The following is a 17,616-nucleotide window of genomic DNA, read 5'->3' as shown; positions in this document are numbered from 1 at the left end:
CAAAGGCTGAAACTGGAACCTTATTCATTTAAATTATGAGCTATCAGATTCACCACCCCTAGCTCTGTTACACACATTACTTTTTACACATCTGCTGGACAAGTAAAAGTCAGCGGGAGAAAGCCTGTTGGATGGGTTCTGCCTGTGCAACAGGAACAAAATCATTGTCAACAGCAGACGGCCGCTGATTAAAGGCTTCCTTTTTCGATTTCAGGCTGCGTATGACTTCAATTCACTCCCTCAATCATGCTACTGCTTAAAATTGGTTCAGTTTTGGCTTTCTTACTTCCATCCTCCCTCACTTTGTTCAGCTGCCTTTTTAACTAAATCTTAAAACCTTCACCAAGAGTTCTCACTATTACCTTATTTACCAGCGACCTTCATGGTACAGCATCACTCCTGAATACAGCACAAAATTTCATAACTGTGGATTAGCACACACTGCTGCAGTGGGGGAGAGTGAACAAGCAATCAATAGGAAAGACACATACTCACAGGAAAACAGCGCAGCTAGAATTACTGGGCTGCCTTATCAAGGACAAGACTCACTAAGAACAGAGCTATGTCAACACTAGGAAGAGGTCTGATTGCCTGTGTTAGCTACCAAGTTCTTTGACTGTTTCCTCAAATAAACAAAGACTATAAGCTTCCTCTAAGCATCTGCGGGCTTCTTTTCCTTCTACTTTTCAATGATTGCATTGGCATTGGCAGGAGGTCTGCGGCCAGAAAACTGAGAGAGAGGGGTAGTTAGATTTGTGAACCAGAGCAAATGAACATTTACCAAGTAAAGACATGCTCATTTTCCTTATGGGGTTGGCAGACAAATTATAGCCCAAAATTGGGAAGCCACTGAATACCTGTCATTGGAATGGGAAGAAATGAGTGGGAACTGAAACATACTCTTTCTTAGCTGTTTGCTACCAATTTGTGCAATACCTAAAGAAAGGTATATAACAATTATGGAAAGCCATGCTCTCATACAATCTCCAGAAAACAACAAATGTATAATCTAAAAAGTGGCAGAATTTTTGTTGTAACAGCCAACCTGCAAAATATACAAAAACAGCGTATACAGGTACAAATGTACCACTGTATGAATGAGTTTTATTAGTGTTATCGATACATTATGGTTATGTTTAAAATCAGTTAATTAAAATATTTTTTAAAACTGTATGGACTTGGGAGACCTATATATTTCCACCTGGGAAACAGACCCCAAATGCCTGTTGGGCATTTCTTTTAAATTAAAAAAAACACATAATTTAAACATTTATAGCCCACCCCATATCATAGGTTCTCAGGCTGGGCTACAAAGCTGTAAAAATAATTTAAAACTTAAATTATTTTTAAAAAATTAAAATAAAAGGACACAAAATGAAAACACTCAAACATCAAAAACACTGATTGCACTGAAACCTGTGCAGATTCTGTTCCTCAGCTCCCAAAGGCTCTGATAAAAAGGCATGTTTTGACTTGGAGTTGAAATGATGCCCATGTTGGTGCCAATTGAGCCCCCAAGGAGAGGGTATTTCTCATTTGGGGTGCTGCACGGAAAAAGCCCTACTCTGTATATCCACATGATGAACTCTTCTCAGTGATGGGACACAGAGGAGGGCCTCCCGAGCAGATCTTAAATGATTGGGCAGGTTTATACAAGGCGAGGCATTCCTTCAAACATACACACACTTGTAAGGAGTCAGACTGTTGAGCACAATATTGTCTATATTCCCTCTGCCAGCAGTTTTCCAGAGATGCAACAAAGATTCCCTCTAAAGAAATGCAATATAGCAACAACAAATGAAATATATACTGTGAAACCAACAACAGCAATAAAATCTGAAACAGCAGATGGCAGAACAGTACAGTATAAAAAATGGTAAGTGGAGCTAAATCTGCCCACAGGGAGAAAAAGTCTTTGCCTAGTGACACCAAAGTTACATTGGAGTAGGTCTCCTGCAGACTTTCCCAAGAAAGCTCCACAAATGGGGGTCCCAACCAGGACCACTGAGCAGGCCTTTCCCCTGTTTGTGTCCCATAGCACCTGTGATGGTGCAGAGACAGCCCTCTTCTGCAAATGGTTTCAGCACTTGTGCAGACTGACCGTGTATCAGGTGGATTTGATTTAATGATTCAATTTAAAAAAAAATTAATTAAAAAATAATTTTTTAAATTTTTTTATACTTTAAATGAAAAATCAGTTTTAAAATAGTGACTTAAATCAATTTGATTTTTTTTAAAAAAAACCATTGATTTTTATCCACCCTGCCCCAAACATGGATGGCTTCCAAAGACTGAATTCTAGAAGTATAGGGGAGCCAGGACAATTGATGAACCACCAGCATAATGGGGTAATGATAGCTCAGTCAACAATTTACCTCTTAAATGTTGGCATTAGAATTAGTATAAATGCATATTATTTTATGTATTATTCTGTATTTAGATACCAATTAACTACTTTTGTTCACATTTCTGGGCCAATAAATGTACCCCCATGTAGATTAAACACTAAAGAAGTCTAGCCTGGAGGCTACAAGAGTGTGGATACCTACAACCAGGTTAACTCTTCCCAGAAAATTAATACAATCATTCAGGCTGGTGGACAGCTCACTCTTGCCACTGAGGCCACTGTGACAGAGCTGCATATAGTATATTACCCATGGAAATTATGGCAAGTGCCAATCTGATCAATGGGTTAAAGCTGGACTTCACTCCATCAGCAGCCAGCTCAATCATTCACAAGTTGTGAAGGCTCCCTCAGATCAAAGCTGAGTTTCTTCCTGCCTCCTGCCCCCGGGGAAGGTGTTGCGCGCCCTACTCTGGAGGTGTTTTTCTTGTCTAAAATTTCACAGTGCCACCTAGGCTGAATACTACTCATTTATCTTTACTCACTTCTAGGTCCCTGTCTCTGAGAGATGTGCCCCACTGTGAAAATCTCCCTTCCTTTGCTAGTCTTTGCTTCCAGGTCCCATGAGAGGAGTTCCCAGTGGGTTCACGATTCCAAGTCTTTACTGTCCCTCTGCAAGCAGACGAAGATCTTTCTCTTCAGGCAGGCTTTCCCTCAATGACTGGCTGCCTGAATGGGGCTTTTAAAATGGCTTGTTGTACCCTATTGCTTTGAATGTGTTTTGGTATTGTTTTATGTTTTTCGGCATCGTATTCATTGATCCTTTTAGTATTTCATACTCACTGTTACTAACTTAAATACTATCTTTTAGTTGTTGTAAGTTGCCTTGGGTCCTTTTTAAGAAGAAAGGTGGGCTAAAAATATTTTAAACAAATAAATAAAAATGATATTACAGTTTTAGAAGAGGTAGTCATATTTTATTTATTTATTTATTTATTTATTTATTTATTTATTTATTTATTTACAATATTTTTTAGCCGCACCATTGCCAGTGGCAAGCATGTCAGGGAAAATCCAAGTAAAATGAAACAAAATTAAAAAAAAACAAAAACATGTGGCACCTTAAAGATTGGTATAATTTAATGCGAACTTTCGTGGAAAAGTCCATTTCATCAGAGATATGGGGGGGAAAATGAAATGTTGGATGAAATACCAATTACACAAGCAAAACATACTAAATATTATTTTGCTCTAAGAGTCTGTGGTATTTGGTTATATCTCACATGAAGTGATTTAATAATAATACAGTTGACTCATCTGGAAAATTCTTGGGGATCATGGTACCCCTTTGTAGTTAACATTTTAAACTACAGTAATGACCACTGCTGCATTTAGTTAAAGAAAAACCTGGAAGAATTAAAGCTGTCTTTGCTGCGTCATTTTGTGGTAGTCAATATCTCAGTTGTGTTTTTGGTTTTACTTCTCCACATTGGTGCAACTATAGCTGACATTTGAGTTTAACAGCAGACCATTACTTTATATATATATATATTTAGATCGTGGGGGGAATTTTCTATTTATTCTTAATTTTTAGAGAAGGGGCTCACCTCCCCCTCTGAGCCTCCTAGACCAGTGGCTTCTCTCCCTGCCCTTCTTCTTCCTCCCTCTTTCTTCTCTCACCCTTTTTTGCAGCCTTGTTTGCCACAAGGTACTGCCCACAATAAACAAATATACCTCTTCCTTTGCAGCTGGAATCAGCCACAAGTCAGTTTTAAACAACCCAAGCTGTTTTACTTATGAAAGTATGGTTACTGAATTCTGAAGGTGGAGCCACCTCCATTATTCTACTGACCAGTTCAAAGCACAGATGGACCTAACCACTGGAAGGAAATAAATTATTAGTCCCCCACCCCCTCTTTGGCTATCTGTTACTAAGAAATAGAGCTCACTCCTATGTACAATAATAGAAATATCTCACTTTCTCATCTCCATTACTTTTTCAGAGCAATTATAGCAAAAAATAAAATAAAAAGTCACAGAGGAATTGCTTTATTTCATGTTAATAATAGAATACTGGATTATCTTCTTTTATATTTTTTTTACAGGAAGCAGATGGACAATCTTTACATAACTCTTCCAGCAATGAAACACACATGGCTAAAATGTCAATTTCTAGACAGATGCCAGACTATTTCAGGTAGGGGTTATTGCATGCACAGTAGTGGTACAATGTCCATCAATTTTATTTATTTATTTGATTTATATACCGCACTACTCTGGGTAGATTACAAGTTGAAAGTTACAAATCCCAGAGACCCCACAAGGCAATACATATAAGGATATGTTGATTTAAAAAAAAAACGCCAAATAATTTTTAAAAAGGAAGGATGCAAAACACATGTCCTCTGCCCTGCATGCAAAGCCTTGTGAACAGTCCTGGCCACACGGTTCTGGCCAGGGTTCACAACGCTTGCACAATTTCCATGGAAATGAAGGCTTTGTTGGTGTGGTTAAAACTGGCTTGCATCACAAGGGCAATGCTTCACACAAACTGCACACATGTGGAGCAATGCCCATCTGGTTTGCATCCTTTGTGGCCACCACATCACAGGGTGCATGTATGAAGTGGCGCCCCTTGGGCTGAAGAGGAGGAGTTTCTGTGCAAGCTGTTTACTACCAAAGAACAGTGTACTACCAAAGTACAGTGCAATACTTCTTGCCTGGAAAAGGGGAGGGGAAAAATTAATATTTGCAAGTAGACAGAATTTGGATGAACAAGAGAGAGATTCCAGTGGACTTCAGAACCAGTAAGAATTCTCTGTTTCTTTCTCATGGTTTTTATTTTCTGTCCCCTGCTCCCTTCCCTCCTCCCAGAGGAGAAAATGTTCTTTTTTTTTTTTTTTTTTTTTGCTTTTCCACAGAAAAAGTAGGCAATTCCTTGAAGCAGGCTATATTATGAAAAATAATCATGTACAAATGTTGCAGCATATGCATTATGCAACTTTGCATCATTCATCCCAAGCAATGATACCACATTTGGATTTCTTAGTGCAATGTACAGACAACTTTGGCTTTTAAAAAGAGAGGTTGCTTACCTGTAACCATAGTTCTTCGAGTGGTCCTCTAGAATCCACACAAATGGGTTTTACTGCACCTGAGCAGGACTCCTCGGAATATTCTAGAGCTTAAAAAGACATAATTAGTAGGATTAATGCTCCGCCCGCCTAAAATACCTCAGTTCTGGAATGTCCGCCACTGTCAAGGCTCTGACTCCAACAAGCTCAAGACACCAAGTGACGGACAGCGGGGAGGATGGGCTGCGTGTGTGGATTCACAGAGGATCACTCAAAGAACCATGGTTACAGGTAAGTAACCTCTCTTTCTTCTTCATACCTCTGTGAATGCTCACAAATGGGTGACTAGCAAGCTCACCTCCTGGAAGGAGGGCCGTCACACCAACAATGAAGTCAGCATAGCCCTCCCAAAACTTGCTTCCTTCTTGGCCCTGATGTCAAGACGATAATGTTTCACAAAAGTTGAGGGTGTAGACCAAGTAGTCGCTCAACAGATGTCAGGGACCTCAACACCACACAACCAAGCTGTAGAAATTGCCATAGCTCTCGTGGAATGCGCCTTTAGCACCTCTGACAGAGTCTTGCCTGCCAGGTCATAAGCGAAAGTAATAGCAGGGACAATCCACCTTGAAACTGTATGGAAGGAGGCAGGAGTGCCTTTTTGTGGGCCATGGAAGCATACAAAGAGTCTAGGAGAAGTGCAAATTTCCTTAGTCCTGGAAATATAAAATGCTATGGCACGACAAACATCGAGGGAGTGGAGCACGCGCTCAACATCAGAAAAGGGATTTGGAAACACATTTGGAAGGATTGACAGTTGATTAACATGAAAATCTGAAATCACCTTGGGAAGAAAGGATACATCTGGATATAATACAACCTTGTCTGGGTAAAATTGAATATAAGGGGCATCAGCTTGAAGAGCAGACAGCTTGCTTGCTCAACACGCAGAAGTTATAGCCACAAGGACCAAGGTCTTGATGGAAAGAAGTTTGAGATGTGCAGAGGACATGGGTTCAAACGGAGGACAAGCGAGTGCACAGAGAACAACTTGGAGAACCACTGCGGAAGTGGAGGCCGTGCAGGTGGGCACATGTTCCGTAAACCTCTCAGAAATCTTTTCAAGGTTGATGAGAAAACAAATGAGAGGCCTCAGACCCCACAGGCTGATACGAAACTACAGCAGGAATATAAACTTTCAACACTGAATGAGCCAAACCTTTGTCAAACAGATAACAAAGCAGCTTGAGAAGGGTGTCCAAGGAAACTGGAACTGTGAGCAATTCCCATGATGCAGCAAATTTGGTGAAACTGTTCCACTTCTACAAATATAATAATTGAGTAGAGGGCTTCCTAGCCCTATCTAGAATTTCAGCCACAGTGGAGGAATTCTCCACACTATAAGGTGTAGAGAGTTGAGGTCAGGATGACAAATTTGTCCTTTGTCCTGAGTCAGAAGGGACAGTTGAAGAGGTAATCTCAGGAAGTTGGTGGCCATGGCTCTGAGAGTGGTGAACCATTGTTTTTGAGGCCACCATGGTGCTACTAGAATGGCATTGGAGCTCGACTGACAGAACCCGACTATTGTTTGCTGGATGAGAGGAATGGGCAGAAACAGATAAAGAAGGCTGTCGCCCCAGTCCATTGTGAAAGTGTTGCCTAGAGAGTTCTCTCCTCTTCCTGCCTGAGACAGTACCTGCTGCATTTGGAGTTGACCTAAGTGGCAAAGTGGTCGAGACCTGGTGTTCCCCACTGACTGCAGAGACGAGAGAAAATGGTATCATCGAGGGTCCACTCGTGGGTTTGGGTGATAAGACGGCTCAGACGTCTGCAGCCTTGTTGTTCTCTATAGCCACGTGAAGAGCCACAGGAAAGACATGGTGATTGTAACACTGTTCCCACAGCTGAATTGCTAAATATAGAAGATTTAATGAATGGGTGCTGCCCTGTTTGTTGATATAATACAGGGTGGTCATATTGTCTGTGATGACCTGGACACTTTGACCAGCTATGAGAAATTGGAAAGCTCGGAAGGATTTGATGACTGTTAGCAATTCCAGGTGATTTATGTGCAGCAATCTCTCTGAGCCTGACCACAAAGCATGGATCTTGCAATGACCGTACTGTGCACCCCATCCTATCTGACTGGCTGTTGAGACCTGTACCATGAGCTGGAGAGGCCTGAATGGGTGGCCCACCAGGAGGTGAGGGACAAAGGTCCACCAGGTAAGTTGGCAAGCTAAATCCGGGGTCACCAGTAGATGCTTCGAAGGGGTCTAGCAAAGGGTCAAACTGGGACAGGTACCAAGCCTGTAAGGACCGCATCTTCAGTCATGCATGTTGGAGTACAGAAGTAGTTGAAGCCATCAGACCTAGTGGTGACTGTGGTGCAACACCAAAAGGGGTGAATGGCTCGCCTTAACTTGAGTATTCTTTCTGAAGGGGGAAATACCCTGGCTGCTATGGAATCGAGATGCGCTCCAATGTAATCCGTGGTCTGAAATGGCTCAATATGAGATTTTTTGTAGTTGACTTGCATGCCGAGATCTGCTAGAGTCTGAAGAACAAAGGTAGAATCCCTTCGGGCTGTGCTGTATGATCTTGCAACTATCAACCAATCGTCTATATATGGAAATACTGTGATAAGGTGCAGACGAAGGTAGGCAGCAACTAGAGCCAGACACTTTGTAAAGGTCCTTGGAGCAGTGGACAGACCGAAGGGAAGGGCACAGAATTGGTAAGCAACGCCCATGAAAAGAAAACAGAGATATCTGAAATGGCGCTCGTGAATTGAAATATGAAAATACGTGTCCTATAGATCTATAACCACAAACCAATCACCTGGCTGAAGGAGAGGGATGGTGATCGTAACACCATGAATCGAGGGTGACCATGCGAAAACACCTTGGATGAATGTAGGTGTTTAGAAGTCGTAGGTCCAAGATGGGACGGAGGCCTCCATCCTTTTTGAGAACCGCAAAGTAATGTGAGTAAAAACTGTTCACAATATCTTGGGGAGGCACTCTCTGGATAGCACGTTTTTGAAGAAGGAGTGTAACCTCATCCTCTAGAGCAGGTGAATAAGTTGTGGGTCTGACATGACTGAGAGGAGGAAGCTCCTTGAATTCCAATAGGTAACCGTAATGTATTATGGTGAGCACCCAAGTGTGGTGGTGGTGGACCACTTGTTGAAGAAGGGAGCCAGCCGGGGATGATGAGGACAGTCCAGGAGAGGAGAGTCAAAGATACTGCCTGTTTTTTTGTTGCAGGGTGACAAAACCTTTGTCTGCGCTGAGCAGGGAACGGAAGGGAGGAACCGCTGAAGATCGAGAAGGGTTGGATCTTTCAGGAGCCATAGCTGGAGGTTTGTAGGGCCGATAGGGTTGCTGGTATTGTTGTTGAAAGGTAAAGGGCCTGCGCCATTGGTTACGCTGTTGGTATCTGGGCTGCTGGGTAGATTAGGAATGGGTGGTCTTGCGCATCTTTTGCAAATTGTCCATCACCTCATCCGGCCTCCGAGGACCATCAAATGGAAGATCCTCAATGCAGGATCCTCAGTGTGGGATCTAGCATCATCACTGATCCCTGCGGAGAGCAACCAAGCGTGCCTTCTGAGGGCAATAGCTGAGGCTAAAGCCTTCGAAGCAGCGTCAACTGTGTGGCGAGATGTGAGATGCTGCTGTTTAGCTAGTGTTGTGGCCTCAAAGTGAGTGCTGAGGGCAGAGTTTCTGGTCTCTTCAGGAGCAGCCTGAAGGACCAGGAGGATCTTGCTCCACAGTTGTCTCTGAAAGCGTCCCATCGCGGCTTGGTAATTTGAAACTCTCATAAGAAAGGAGGCCAGAGAATATAGGCAATGCCCTAAGACATCCAACTTTCTGCCTTCCCTATTCGTAGGAGTGACTGAAGATTGATTACTAGCATGGAACTGATTTGACTGCACTATAATGGAGTTTCGAGCAGGAAGTTTAACAAGAAAAGCTGTGTCAGATCCATGTGTTCTATAGCGGGTCTCAATGCGTCAAGAGATTTGGATAGACGTAAACAGCTTGTCCTATGACTCCTTGATAAGGTCTAACATGGCTGGTATGAATGCCAGACTCAACAGAAAGGATTCCTCTTGATTTATGTTGTTGAAGACAAGGTCCTATTTGGGAGGTGGAGGCTGTTCGATGTCAAGTTCCAAAGATTTGGCCATATGGAGAATGAGCTGGGAATAAGATGTAAAGTCCTCGGATGGAGATGGTGGGTGGATATCTACGACATCTGAGTCAGGTGCTGGTAAATTCGACGGGGACTCCCCAGAAGCTTCCAAAGGGAGATCCTGATCCTGCTCAGAAGCCGTCGAGATCAAAGAGTCCCTCGAGAGAAGAGGTGAAGGGGAACGATGATGGGCCCAAGGTGATTGAGCCGAGGTTAAAACTTCTGGAATTCAAGCCGATGTGTGACGTGAGCGGGACCTATGGACAACAGAAGCTAGTTGTGAAGTCGAAGCCGGGGGCAGGGAGGATAAACATGCACGTTTCGCGGGTATCATGTCCAGTCGGGGAATCTCAGACGGGAGTAATCCGTGTTTGGAAGCAGATTTTCTCGGTGTCGGTATCACAGGGTCAGGCTGGTAGTACGCTCAATATTGACATTGAGCAGGAGGTAGTGAAGGAGATTGAGAAGATGTGGGAGAGGCGTGCCTATAATGCATGGGCCTAGGCCGCCCATAATAATCCTTGACATAGTGGCAATCGGGCTTATTCAACCTGTATTGGTGTCAATTGGGCTTGGGCCCTGGATACTTGAAGGACCGCCTCCTTCCATATGAGCCTACCCGGCTGTTAAGATCTAGCCAGGGGGCCCTTTTGAAAGAGCCATCCCTCAAGGAGGTAAGAGGGATGGCTTGTAGACAAAGGGCCTTCTCGGCAGCTGCCCCCAGACTATGGAACGCCCTCCCAACTGAAATTCGCCTGGCGCCGACACTGATGATATTTCGGCGCCAGGTCAAAACCTTCCTGTTCCAGAAGGCTTTTAATTGAAATAACATTAACTGTGGGTCTTAATGATGGCAATTTTAATTGTATTTTAATTGTATTTTAATTGTATTTTAATCATTTTATTTTATTGCATTGAATTTTAATTGTTGTAAGCCGCCCAGAGACCTTTGGGTAGAGTGGGTGGCATATAAATTAAATAAATAAATAAATAAATAAATAAATAAATAAATAAATAAATAAATAAATAAATAAATAAATAAATAAATAAATTGCTATGCCGATCCACATCAGAATAAAGAGGTTCACCATATTCAGAAATCATGTGGTGTTGAGATGAGCATGGCACAAGAATGACCTCTCGATATTGAGAATACTCTTGGGATGGAGAGATGTGGTGCCATTTAGCAGATCGCTTCTGTGGAGGAAACTGAGAAAGCAATGTCTCTGAGTTGGAAAGTTGGATCACCATTGCCCGCTCGATAGAATTAGGGCTAGAACGGGCTGAGGCCAGACTGGAGATAACGTCAGCCTCAGAGCAGCCATGAGATGGTGACAAGCTCAGTACCGATGCCAAGGCTTGAGCCTGAGGAAGCGGTCCCACCTCTCCAGCTTCAGAAAGGGAATCTGGGTCCGAAATATTCCTCGATGACTCCTCCAAGATAGGGAAGGGGAGGGAGATGTGAACCATTTGAGGTTCATGGGGTCGATGAGACTTGGAGACAGCTTTCTTTAGTTTAACTGCATCTGTCTTTTTCTTAGGAGAGAGGTCCTTGGTAGAGACCGAAGGTGACTTTGACATCGAAGTCGACATCAATGCAGAGATGGTCTTAGGCCTAGAAGCTTAGGAGAGGGAGTAGTCGGTGCCAGTGGAACCGAAGGTTCGGACTAAGAAGCAGGGACAATGGTAGGTTCCATTGCGGGGCTAGCAGCAGGACTAGCTACAGGGCTGGAAGGCTGTAGGGACTTTTCTCAAAGATACGATCAAAGTCGTTGCAAGCGAAGCTTGATGGCCAGCTTGGGTAATTTCTTAGACTCCGTGCAGGAGTTGGTCTGATGTCTCTCTCCCAGGCAAAACAAGCAGCGATCGTCAGTGAATGGAATTTTGTTGACGCACAATACGTACCTTGTGAAAGGACCCAAAGAGGCCATAAAAGAGAGGTGGGAATCAGGGGGGAAAGGGGGGGAAGAAAAGGGTACCTCACGGGGGAATGTCCAAATCCGTGATCCAAAATGCTTAACGATAAACAGTTCAAAGATCAGAAAGCTTTAATCAAACAATCAACAAAGCCAAGTCTGTGACAAGATCGGGAAACTGTTAAACAAGCCAAAGATCAAAAACTGTTGAACCAAAAATGGAAGAAGCTCTAATAATCACTAAAGGAGTCAGAACTCAACGGCAGCTAAAAGGAACCGAGGTGGGTGGAGCATGTGCGCCATGCAGCAACGTCCTACTAATTACGTCTTTTTAAGCTCTAGAATATCCCGAGGAGTCCTGTGCAGGTGCAGTAAAACCCATTTGTGTGCATTCACAGAGGCCACGAAGATGAACCTCTCTGTCATTTCCCCAGCTTCAGTGCTAATGTAGCTCTCGTGTCAGCAGGAAACAAAAATGTAAGGACGATTACAGAGAGCAACACATTCCGTAATCACAGAAAGGAGGCAACACGTTTTTGCTTAAGGGCTTCAGGGACCATTAACATTAAGTGGATGTAGTCTTCTCATTAATTTCAAGGGAAGTAGATCATGTTAGTAAAGGACTGCAGTACTCATCATGGGTATCTCGAACAGGTTAGCTAGAGCCATAATCTCTTGTGTATTACTGTTGTTCCGCCTCTGCCTGGCCCTCTGGAGCTTTCAGTCCAGCACACTGTTAATTTAGAACCAAGAGTTTATGTGGATATGAGCCTCTTTGATGTCCCAGGCCAGGAGCCACCTGAGGCTGCAGTGAGAGTGGTTTTGAGCAAGTTTCAGGTGCATGACAAATGAAGGAAATTGAAGTCTCTGTGTATGTGTGTGCGTGCGTGCGTCTTTTTCCTCTGACAAGCATAAACCCATTTTCTAATCCTTTGACTCCTTCCCAGTTTTGCTAGGCTCAGCGATCCCAACCCCCTCTTTGCTAAACTCCTGCAATGCACACAGCTCCAACCAAGAACGTCTGTCAGTCTTATCACTGCAGGAGGATGTTTGCCAGCTTCAAGCCTGCTAGCTGGATCAGAGTATTTGTCAGAATGTGTATGTGAGTGATTCAGATTTACCTTCAATACGTGTGGAAGTGATAATTTGATAGAAAGAGCTCTGGTACCCGGGTGTTATGAAGAGTGAATAATTCATACTTCTATTTTGGAAGCCAAAGGCAGGACAGAATAGTATTCAAACCTCCCCAGATTATGCTGAATACATTTTTAATGTTAACTTTATGTCTTTTTTTGGTATTTGATTTCAGCCACAGCAGCCTGAATGTATTAGCTAGAAAGATTTAGATTGTGGGTAATAAACACATACAAAGGACAGTGAACACCATCACACCTCAACACATTCTCTACAGAGAGCACACAAAATTCCCTTCCCTTCATCTTCATGCATCTTTTCAGAGTGGTTTAATATACTTGTATAATGTCCCCAGTCCCCAAAAATCGAATGCCTGATCATCCCATGTCTCTTCACAGATAAGCATATCCATTTTAATTGCAGCATCAGTCATTTATCTGTTTTTTTATAAAAAATCTCCTCTAGGCAAGTGTTAAAATCCAGGTTCTTTATGTCTCACATACTCCCCAAACACAAAAACAACCACATCACATAAATGGGGCAACTATTTGCCTCACAGACCAGAAAGTTACTCTTAGAAGCTCAGGACATCAGTGCCAATAAAGACTCTGATGGTCAAGAAGAAGCATCTGAAAAGGTTTCAAAACTCATTCTTCTGTGCCCTAAGTTCCCCCTTGTCTGAGTTCAGTGACCCCACCAACCTGGGAAAAATATCCACCCCAAAATCAAAAACTGCACTTCAGAAAAGCTCCAGGGTTTGTTTTTAGCTAAAACAAGGCATGCCCTATACTGTGTTTTAAGCCCCCAAGCTATTTTCTGAGAAACAAAGTGTGAACATCTAGTTACTGCCAGTTTCACCAAAACATGGAAGGGCGGCTTATGGAGGACTGGGGAGGAGTCTAGAAATGGGAGAGGTGTGTCCACCGCCCCACCCTATGGTGAAATTGCACCCATAGAGCTATTATAAGGGAGCTCCCACCCGTCTTTGTCAGTTGCTGCAGCTATGAAATAAGTAAACTGCTTATAGCAAAGGTCAGAATATACAGCATTCTTAAAGTGGGGGAAATAAAATTCTAATTGTCTCTAGAGTTCTAAGGGCTTCCTTGGGAAGAGGAACATACTGACAGGTTGCACCAACAGGAGTGCTCTTCCTATCACTGTTGCTCTAAGATAACCACTGTTTCCTTTCATGCCATTCACAGGAATTTATTAGTAATTTCTATATGCCACAATTCTAAAGGAAATCAACCCTGAGTGCTCACTGGAAGGACAGATCCTGAAGCTGAGGCTCCAATACTTTGGCCATCTCATGAGAAGAGAAGACTCCTTGGAAAAGACCCTGATGTTGGGAAAGTGTGAAGGCAAGAGGAGAAGGGGATGACAGAGGACGAGGTGGATGGACAGGGTCATTGAAGCTTCCAACATGAATTTGACCCAACTCCGGGAGGCAGTGGAAGACAAGAGGGCCTGGCATGCTCTGGTCCATGGGGTCACGAAGAGTCGGACATGACTGAACGACTGAACGACGATACGCCACAATGCCTGACCATGCTGCATAACCCTATAGAGCTCCCTTACCTTAATGGTCTCAGGGTTCTCAATAGCCGCAAGACTCTTAGCATTCCCAGGATTTTTGTCCCGCTGTCAGAAACCATTGAAACCAGGATGTCAGCGACAGAGATGAGCACCAGTACCCCGTCCAGCATGTTCCAGCTGCTTCTTAAATAGGCCTTCTCACCAAAGCACAAGCCTAGTGCCACCACCTGTCAAGAGACCAATGGCAATGAAATATGACTAATTCAGTTACTAAGTCGCTGACCTCTTTTCAACCCATTACTTACAGACAGGTGTCACTGCATTTTCCTGCAAAGTGTTATATTGTAGGGTTCATACCAATAACTCTGCAGAAACATCCCAGATTGTCCCTTTAACAGTTGATATATTCTTAACGCAGCTGAAAACTAATTGTGCAAAAGTGCATGCGACAATTCATAGCAATTACATAAGAGTATGGCACACATTATTGTTTTACAGCTGAATAATCGTTAGGGAGCTACTGAGCATATGTCTTCCCTAGCCACAAGGCTTCAAAGAAATTTCAGGAAAAATAAGGGGGCTACAAGAACATCTAAAACCCCACAAGTCTGACAGCTTGCTAATTTTGAATGCATTTGTATGCATACCCACCCAAAAATAAATACAAGTTGCTGAAACTATTTCTTCTTAGAACTTGGGCGTGAGGAGATTTACTTCTTGTCAATAGTTTCTCATCAAGATCGAAAACTTCAGCAGAGCACTTTAAAACATGCATCCTCTTATCTGACAGAAAGACATCTGGCTGGTAAGTCTTTAGATGTGTGCATTGTGGATACAAGGTGGTGGTAGGTAAAATAATTCCCACAGAACATAGCATGGCCAGCTGCTGGAAGAAACTATGGGGCAGTGGTCCAAATGGGCAAAGGTGGACGCAAGAAAAAGTAGTAGATACTTCACATTTGACACGAATACAGATCCATTTAAGTTTCAACCTAATTGTTGCAGTTTCCAATGTTTTGACCTCCCTACTTGCAACTCTCTCTCCCCACCCTGGTCATGCATATAAATCTTTGGAATAACACTTTAGACATCTGATGAAGTGGACTTTTGGCCACAGAACCATATGCCTTAATCAATGTGTTTGCCTTTAATGTGCCAGAAGATTTGTTTCTGCTGCCACAGGTTCAGATGGCTACCATGTAGAAATGGTTTCAAACATTTGTGATTTTAAACCCTTTGTGATAATTCTTGAGATACAGCAGGTTGAAACATAGTGATGTAGAAGGCCACACCATGGATGTTTTGAACACAGTACTCCTGACACCCAAACTCAACATCTGTTCCTGGGGATATCCATCTGTATAGTGCCATATTCTCTGCATCAATAAAATGCAATCATTGAACATGAAAGCTACACTTTCTGAGGTTTTTATGAGAGCTCATATGGTCAGAGAAGTCCTTTACCTTTATGGTCATTTCAGCCAGGAAGATTGCTGTGAAAATGTAGTTGGAGAGTGTGAGGAATATCCGTTCCTATTTGCAAGAAATAAATATGTCCAATATTAACAGTCTCATTTACCAAGCTGTACATGTTTACATACTCAGTAGCTGCTAAACGTTTTATTTGCTCTTATGCTCAATAGGGATTTTGTGAGTTTACCTGCCAATGTGTTGTTGTTGCTCTTTAACTAAAGAAGACCCCCTCGCCCTTCAATATCTGCATAATGTGTCTTTGGTTGAAGACTTGTCTTTTTGAACTTCTTTTCTGTATTAGAATCATGGATAGCTTCCAGTCTCTGATCGCTTGGGATGGGCTATTTAGATCTCTTTCTCCCATGTGTACAATCTATTGTCCTTCTCCACATCTGTAGAATCTCTGGCAATACCCATCTCCCTTTGCTGGTAATTCCAGAATACATCGATATCTCTGATGTAAAGTAACAGGCATCAGAAATGGTATGTGCTCAAGGAGTGGTAGTGCACATCAACTGAAGTTTCAAGCAGAATGAAAGGAGACTAATGGGTTGAGCTACTAGATCAAATTGTTCATGTCAATTGCACTAGAGCAGGTTCACTAAATCAATGGAGATTTGGTGTGTCAACCCCTCCACAAGTTCCACTGATTCTAGTTGTGACTTACTATGCTAAAGTAAGGTGTAGTTAGAGGAAGTCCATATGAATCCATGGAATTTATGGAGGAGTTGACACAAAATTCTTATGGATTCAGTGGAATTTACTAAACTTAGCAATAAGATCATGGCCACTAAATCAATAGGACTTGCATAAATGCTGAATTCACTGTTCTATTTTTGATTAATTCATGGGTCTAATCTAGATTTAAGCCAGTCGACGTTACTTTCAAAATAATTATCATGAAGCCCTAAAAACCTAGGCACATATGAGCACATGATGCAAAGCATTTTTTCAAGCTAACAGACCCGAAGTCAAGTACTCTTTCTTTGGCCCTACCTTGGTCAGACAACTCCAGGGAAGTTTTATATTGTCCTCCTGCTCACCTGTCTGCCAGTGTGAATTGCTTGACCCTAGAGGCTATTCAGTGCTATAGCAAGAAGCGAACACCCAAAGTTTTTCATTATACCAGACATGGCTTGACAGAGGTGTTGGTGTTGTTAGTGGGAGGAGGAACACAGCAACCAATGCTTACATTATTTACACGTACATTCAAGATGTGAATCCACAAAATGCCTTACAGTCCTTATCTACTCCATTCTAGTCATAACTTCACCATCATTATCCTTCCCAACTTTTCTGAAAGGCACTAAAAATCTATATATATATCATTGTTGTTCACAGCTTGACGAAAGCTCACAGAGTCCCCAAAGTCTAAAGATCCTCTCTAGGTCACATTTCATGACAGGATAATAGCTTCTGATAACAGAAGTAGCTAATAGATGTTACATTTTACAATGAAATGTAAAGAAATTAAGTCTTGCATAAATCTCTTGTTATGCAAAAAGAGAGAAGAAAATGCCTTTAGCATAAAATATAATTGAAAACTCAAACATGCTATGTCATGATTTACAGAGAGTGACTCAGAAATCAATAAATAGCCAGTTTCTAGGCTGGCAGATCTATAATTAATCACATCTTCCAGGCTCTGGCAGTGACCATACAAGTCTCCCTAGACACAAAAGACGGCTCTGCAAGGTCAGCAGCAAGTGTGCCATGCCGACAAGGTGCTGGGGAGAGCAGGATAAGGTCCTGCTTTAAAGGCAGCAAATAAAATATTAATCGCAGGCAGAAGAGATTTGGAATATTAGACTCCTTAGCGTGAAGCTTATAGCAGTTTTCAAGCGCAATCTCTACAAGTTATAGACACGAGCTTCCGGAAAAGCATTTCATGTTGACTAGAGGAAAAGCACTCCTTCCCCCATCTGCCACTGAAGTGACA

The 17,616-nt window shown here is 42.6% G+C and overlaps 1 protein-coding gene across 13 annotated transcripts in view; it reads right to left on the bottom strand.

The window, feature by feature from the left end:
• CACNA1G (calcium voltage-gated channel subunit alpha1 G) overlaps window positions 1-17,616 on the bottom strand; it is a 208,665-nt gene that overhangs the window by 71,757 nt on the left and 119,292 nt on the right. For all 13 annotated transcript variants that reach the window (XM_078384211.1, XM_078384216.1, XM_078384217.1 and 10 more), the window contains 2 exons: window positions 15,669-15,737; window positions 14,247-14,431 (listed from right to left, as the gene is read on the bottom strand). In XM_078384211.1, coding sequence (XP_078240337.1) covers window positions 14,247-14,431; window positions 15,669-15,737 — 254 coding nt within the window. The remainder of the gene's footprint in view (window positions 1-14,246; window positions 14,432-15,668; window positions 15,738-17,616) is intronic.

The sequence above is a fragment of the Pogona vitticeps genome, chromosome 2 (assembly GCF_051106095.1).
Source record: "Pogona vitticeps strain Pit_001003342236 chromosome 2, PviZW2.1, whole genome shotgun sequence".
NCBI classification, from domain to species: Eukaryota; Metazoa; Chordata; class Lepidosauria; order Squamata; family Agamidae; genus Pogona; species Pogona vitticeps.
This window is presented reverse-complemented; position numbering and strand designations above follow the sequence as displayed.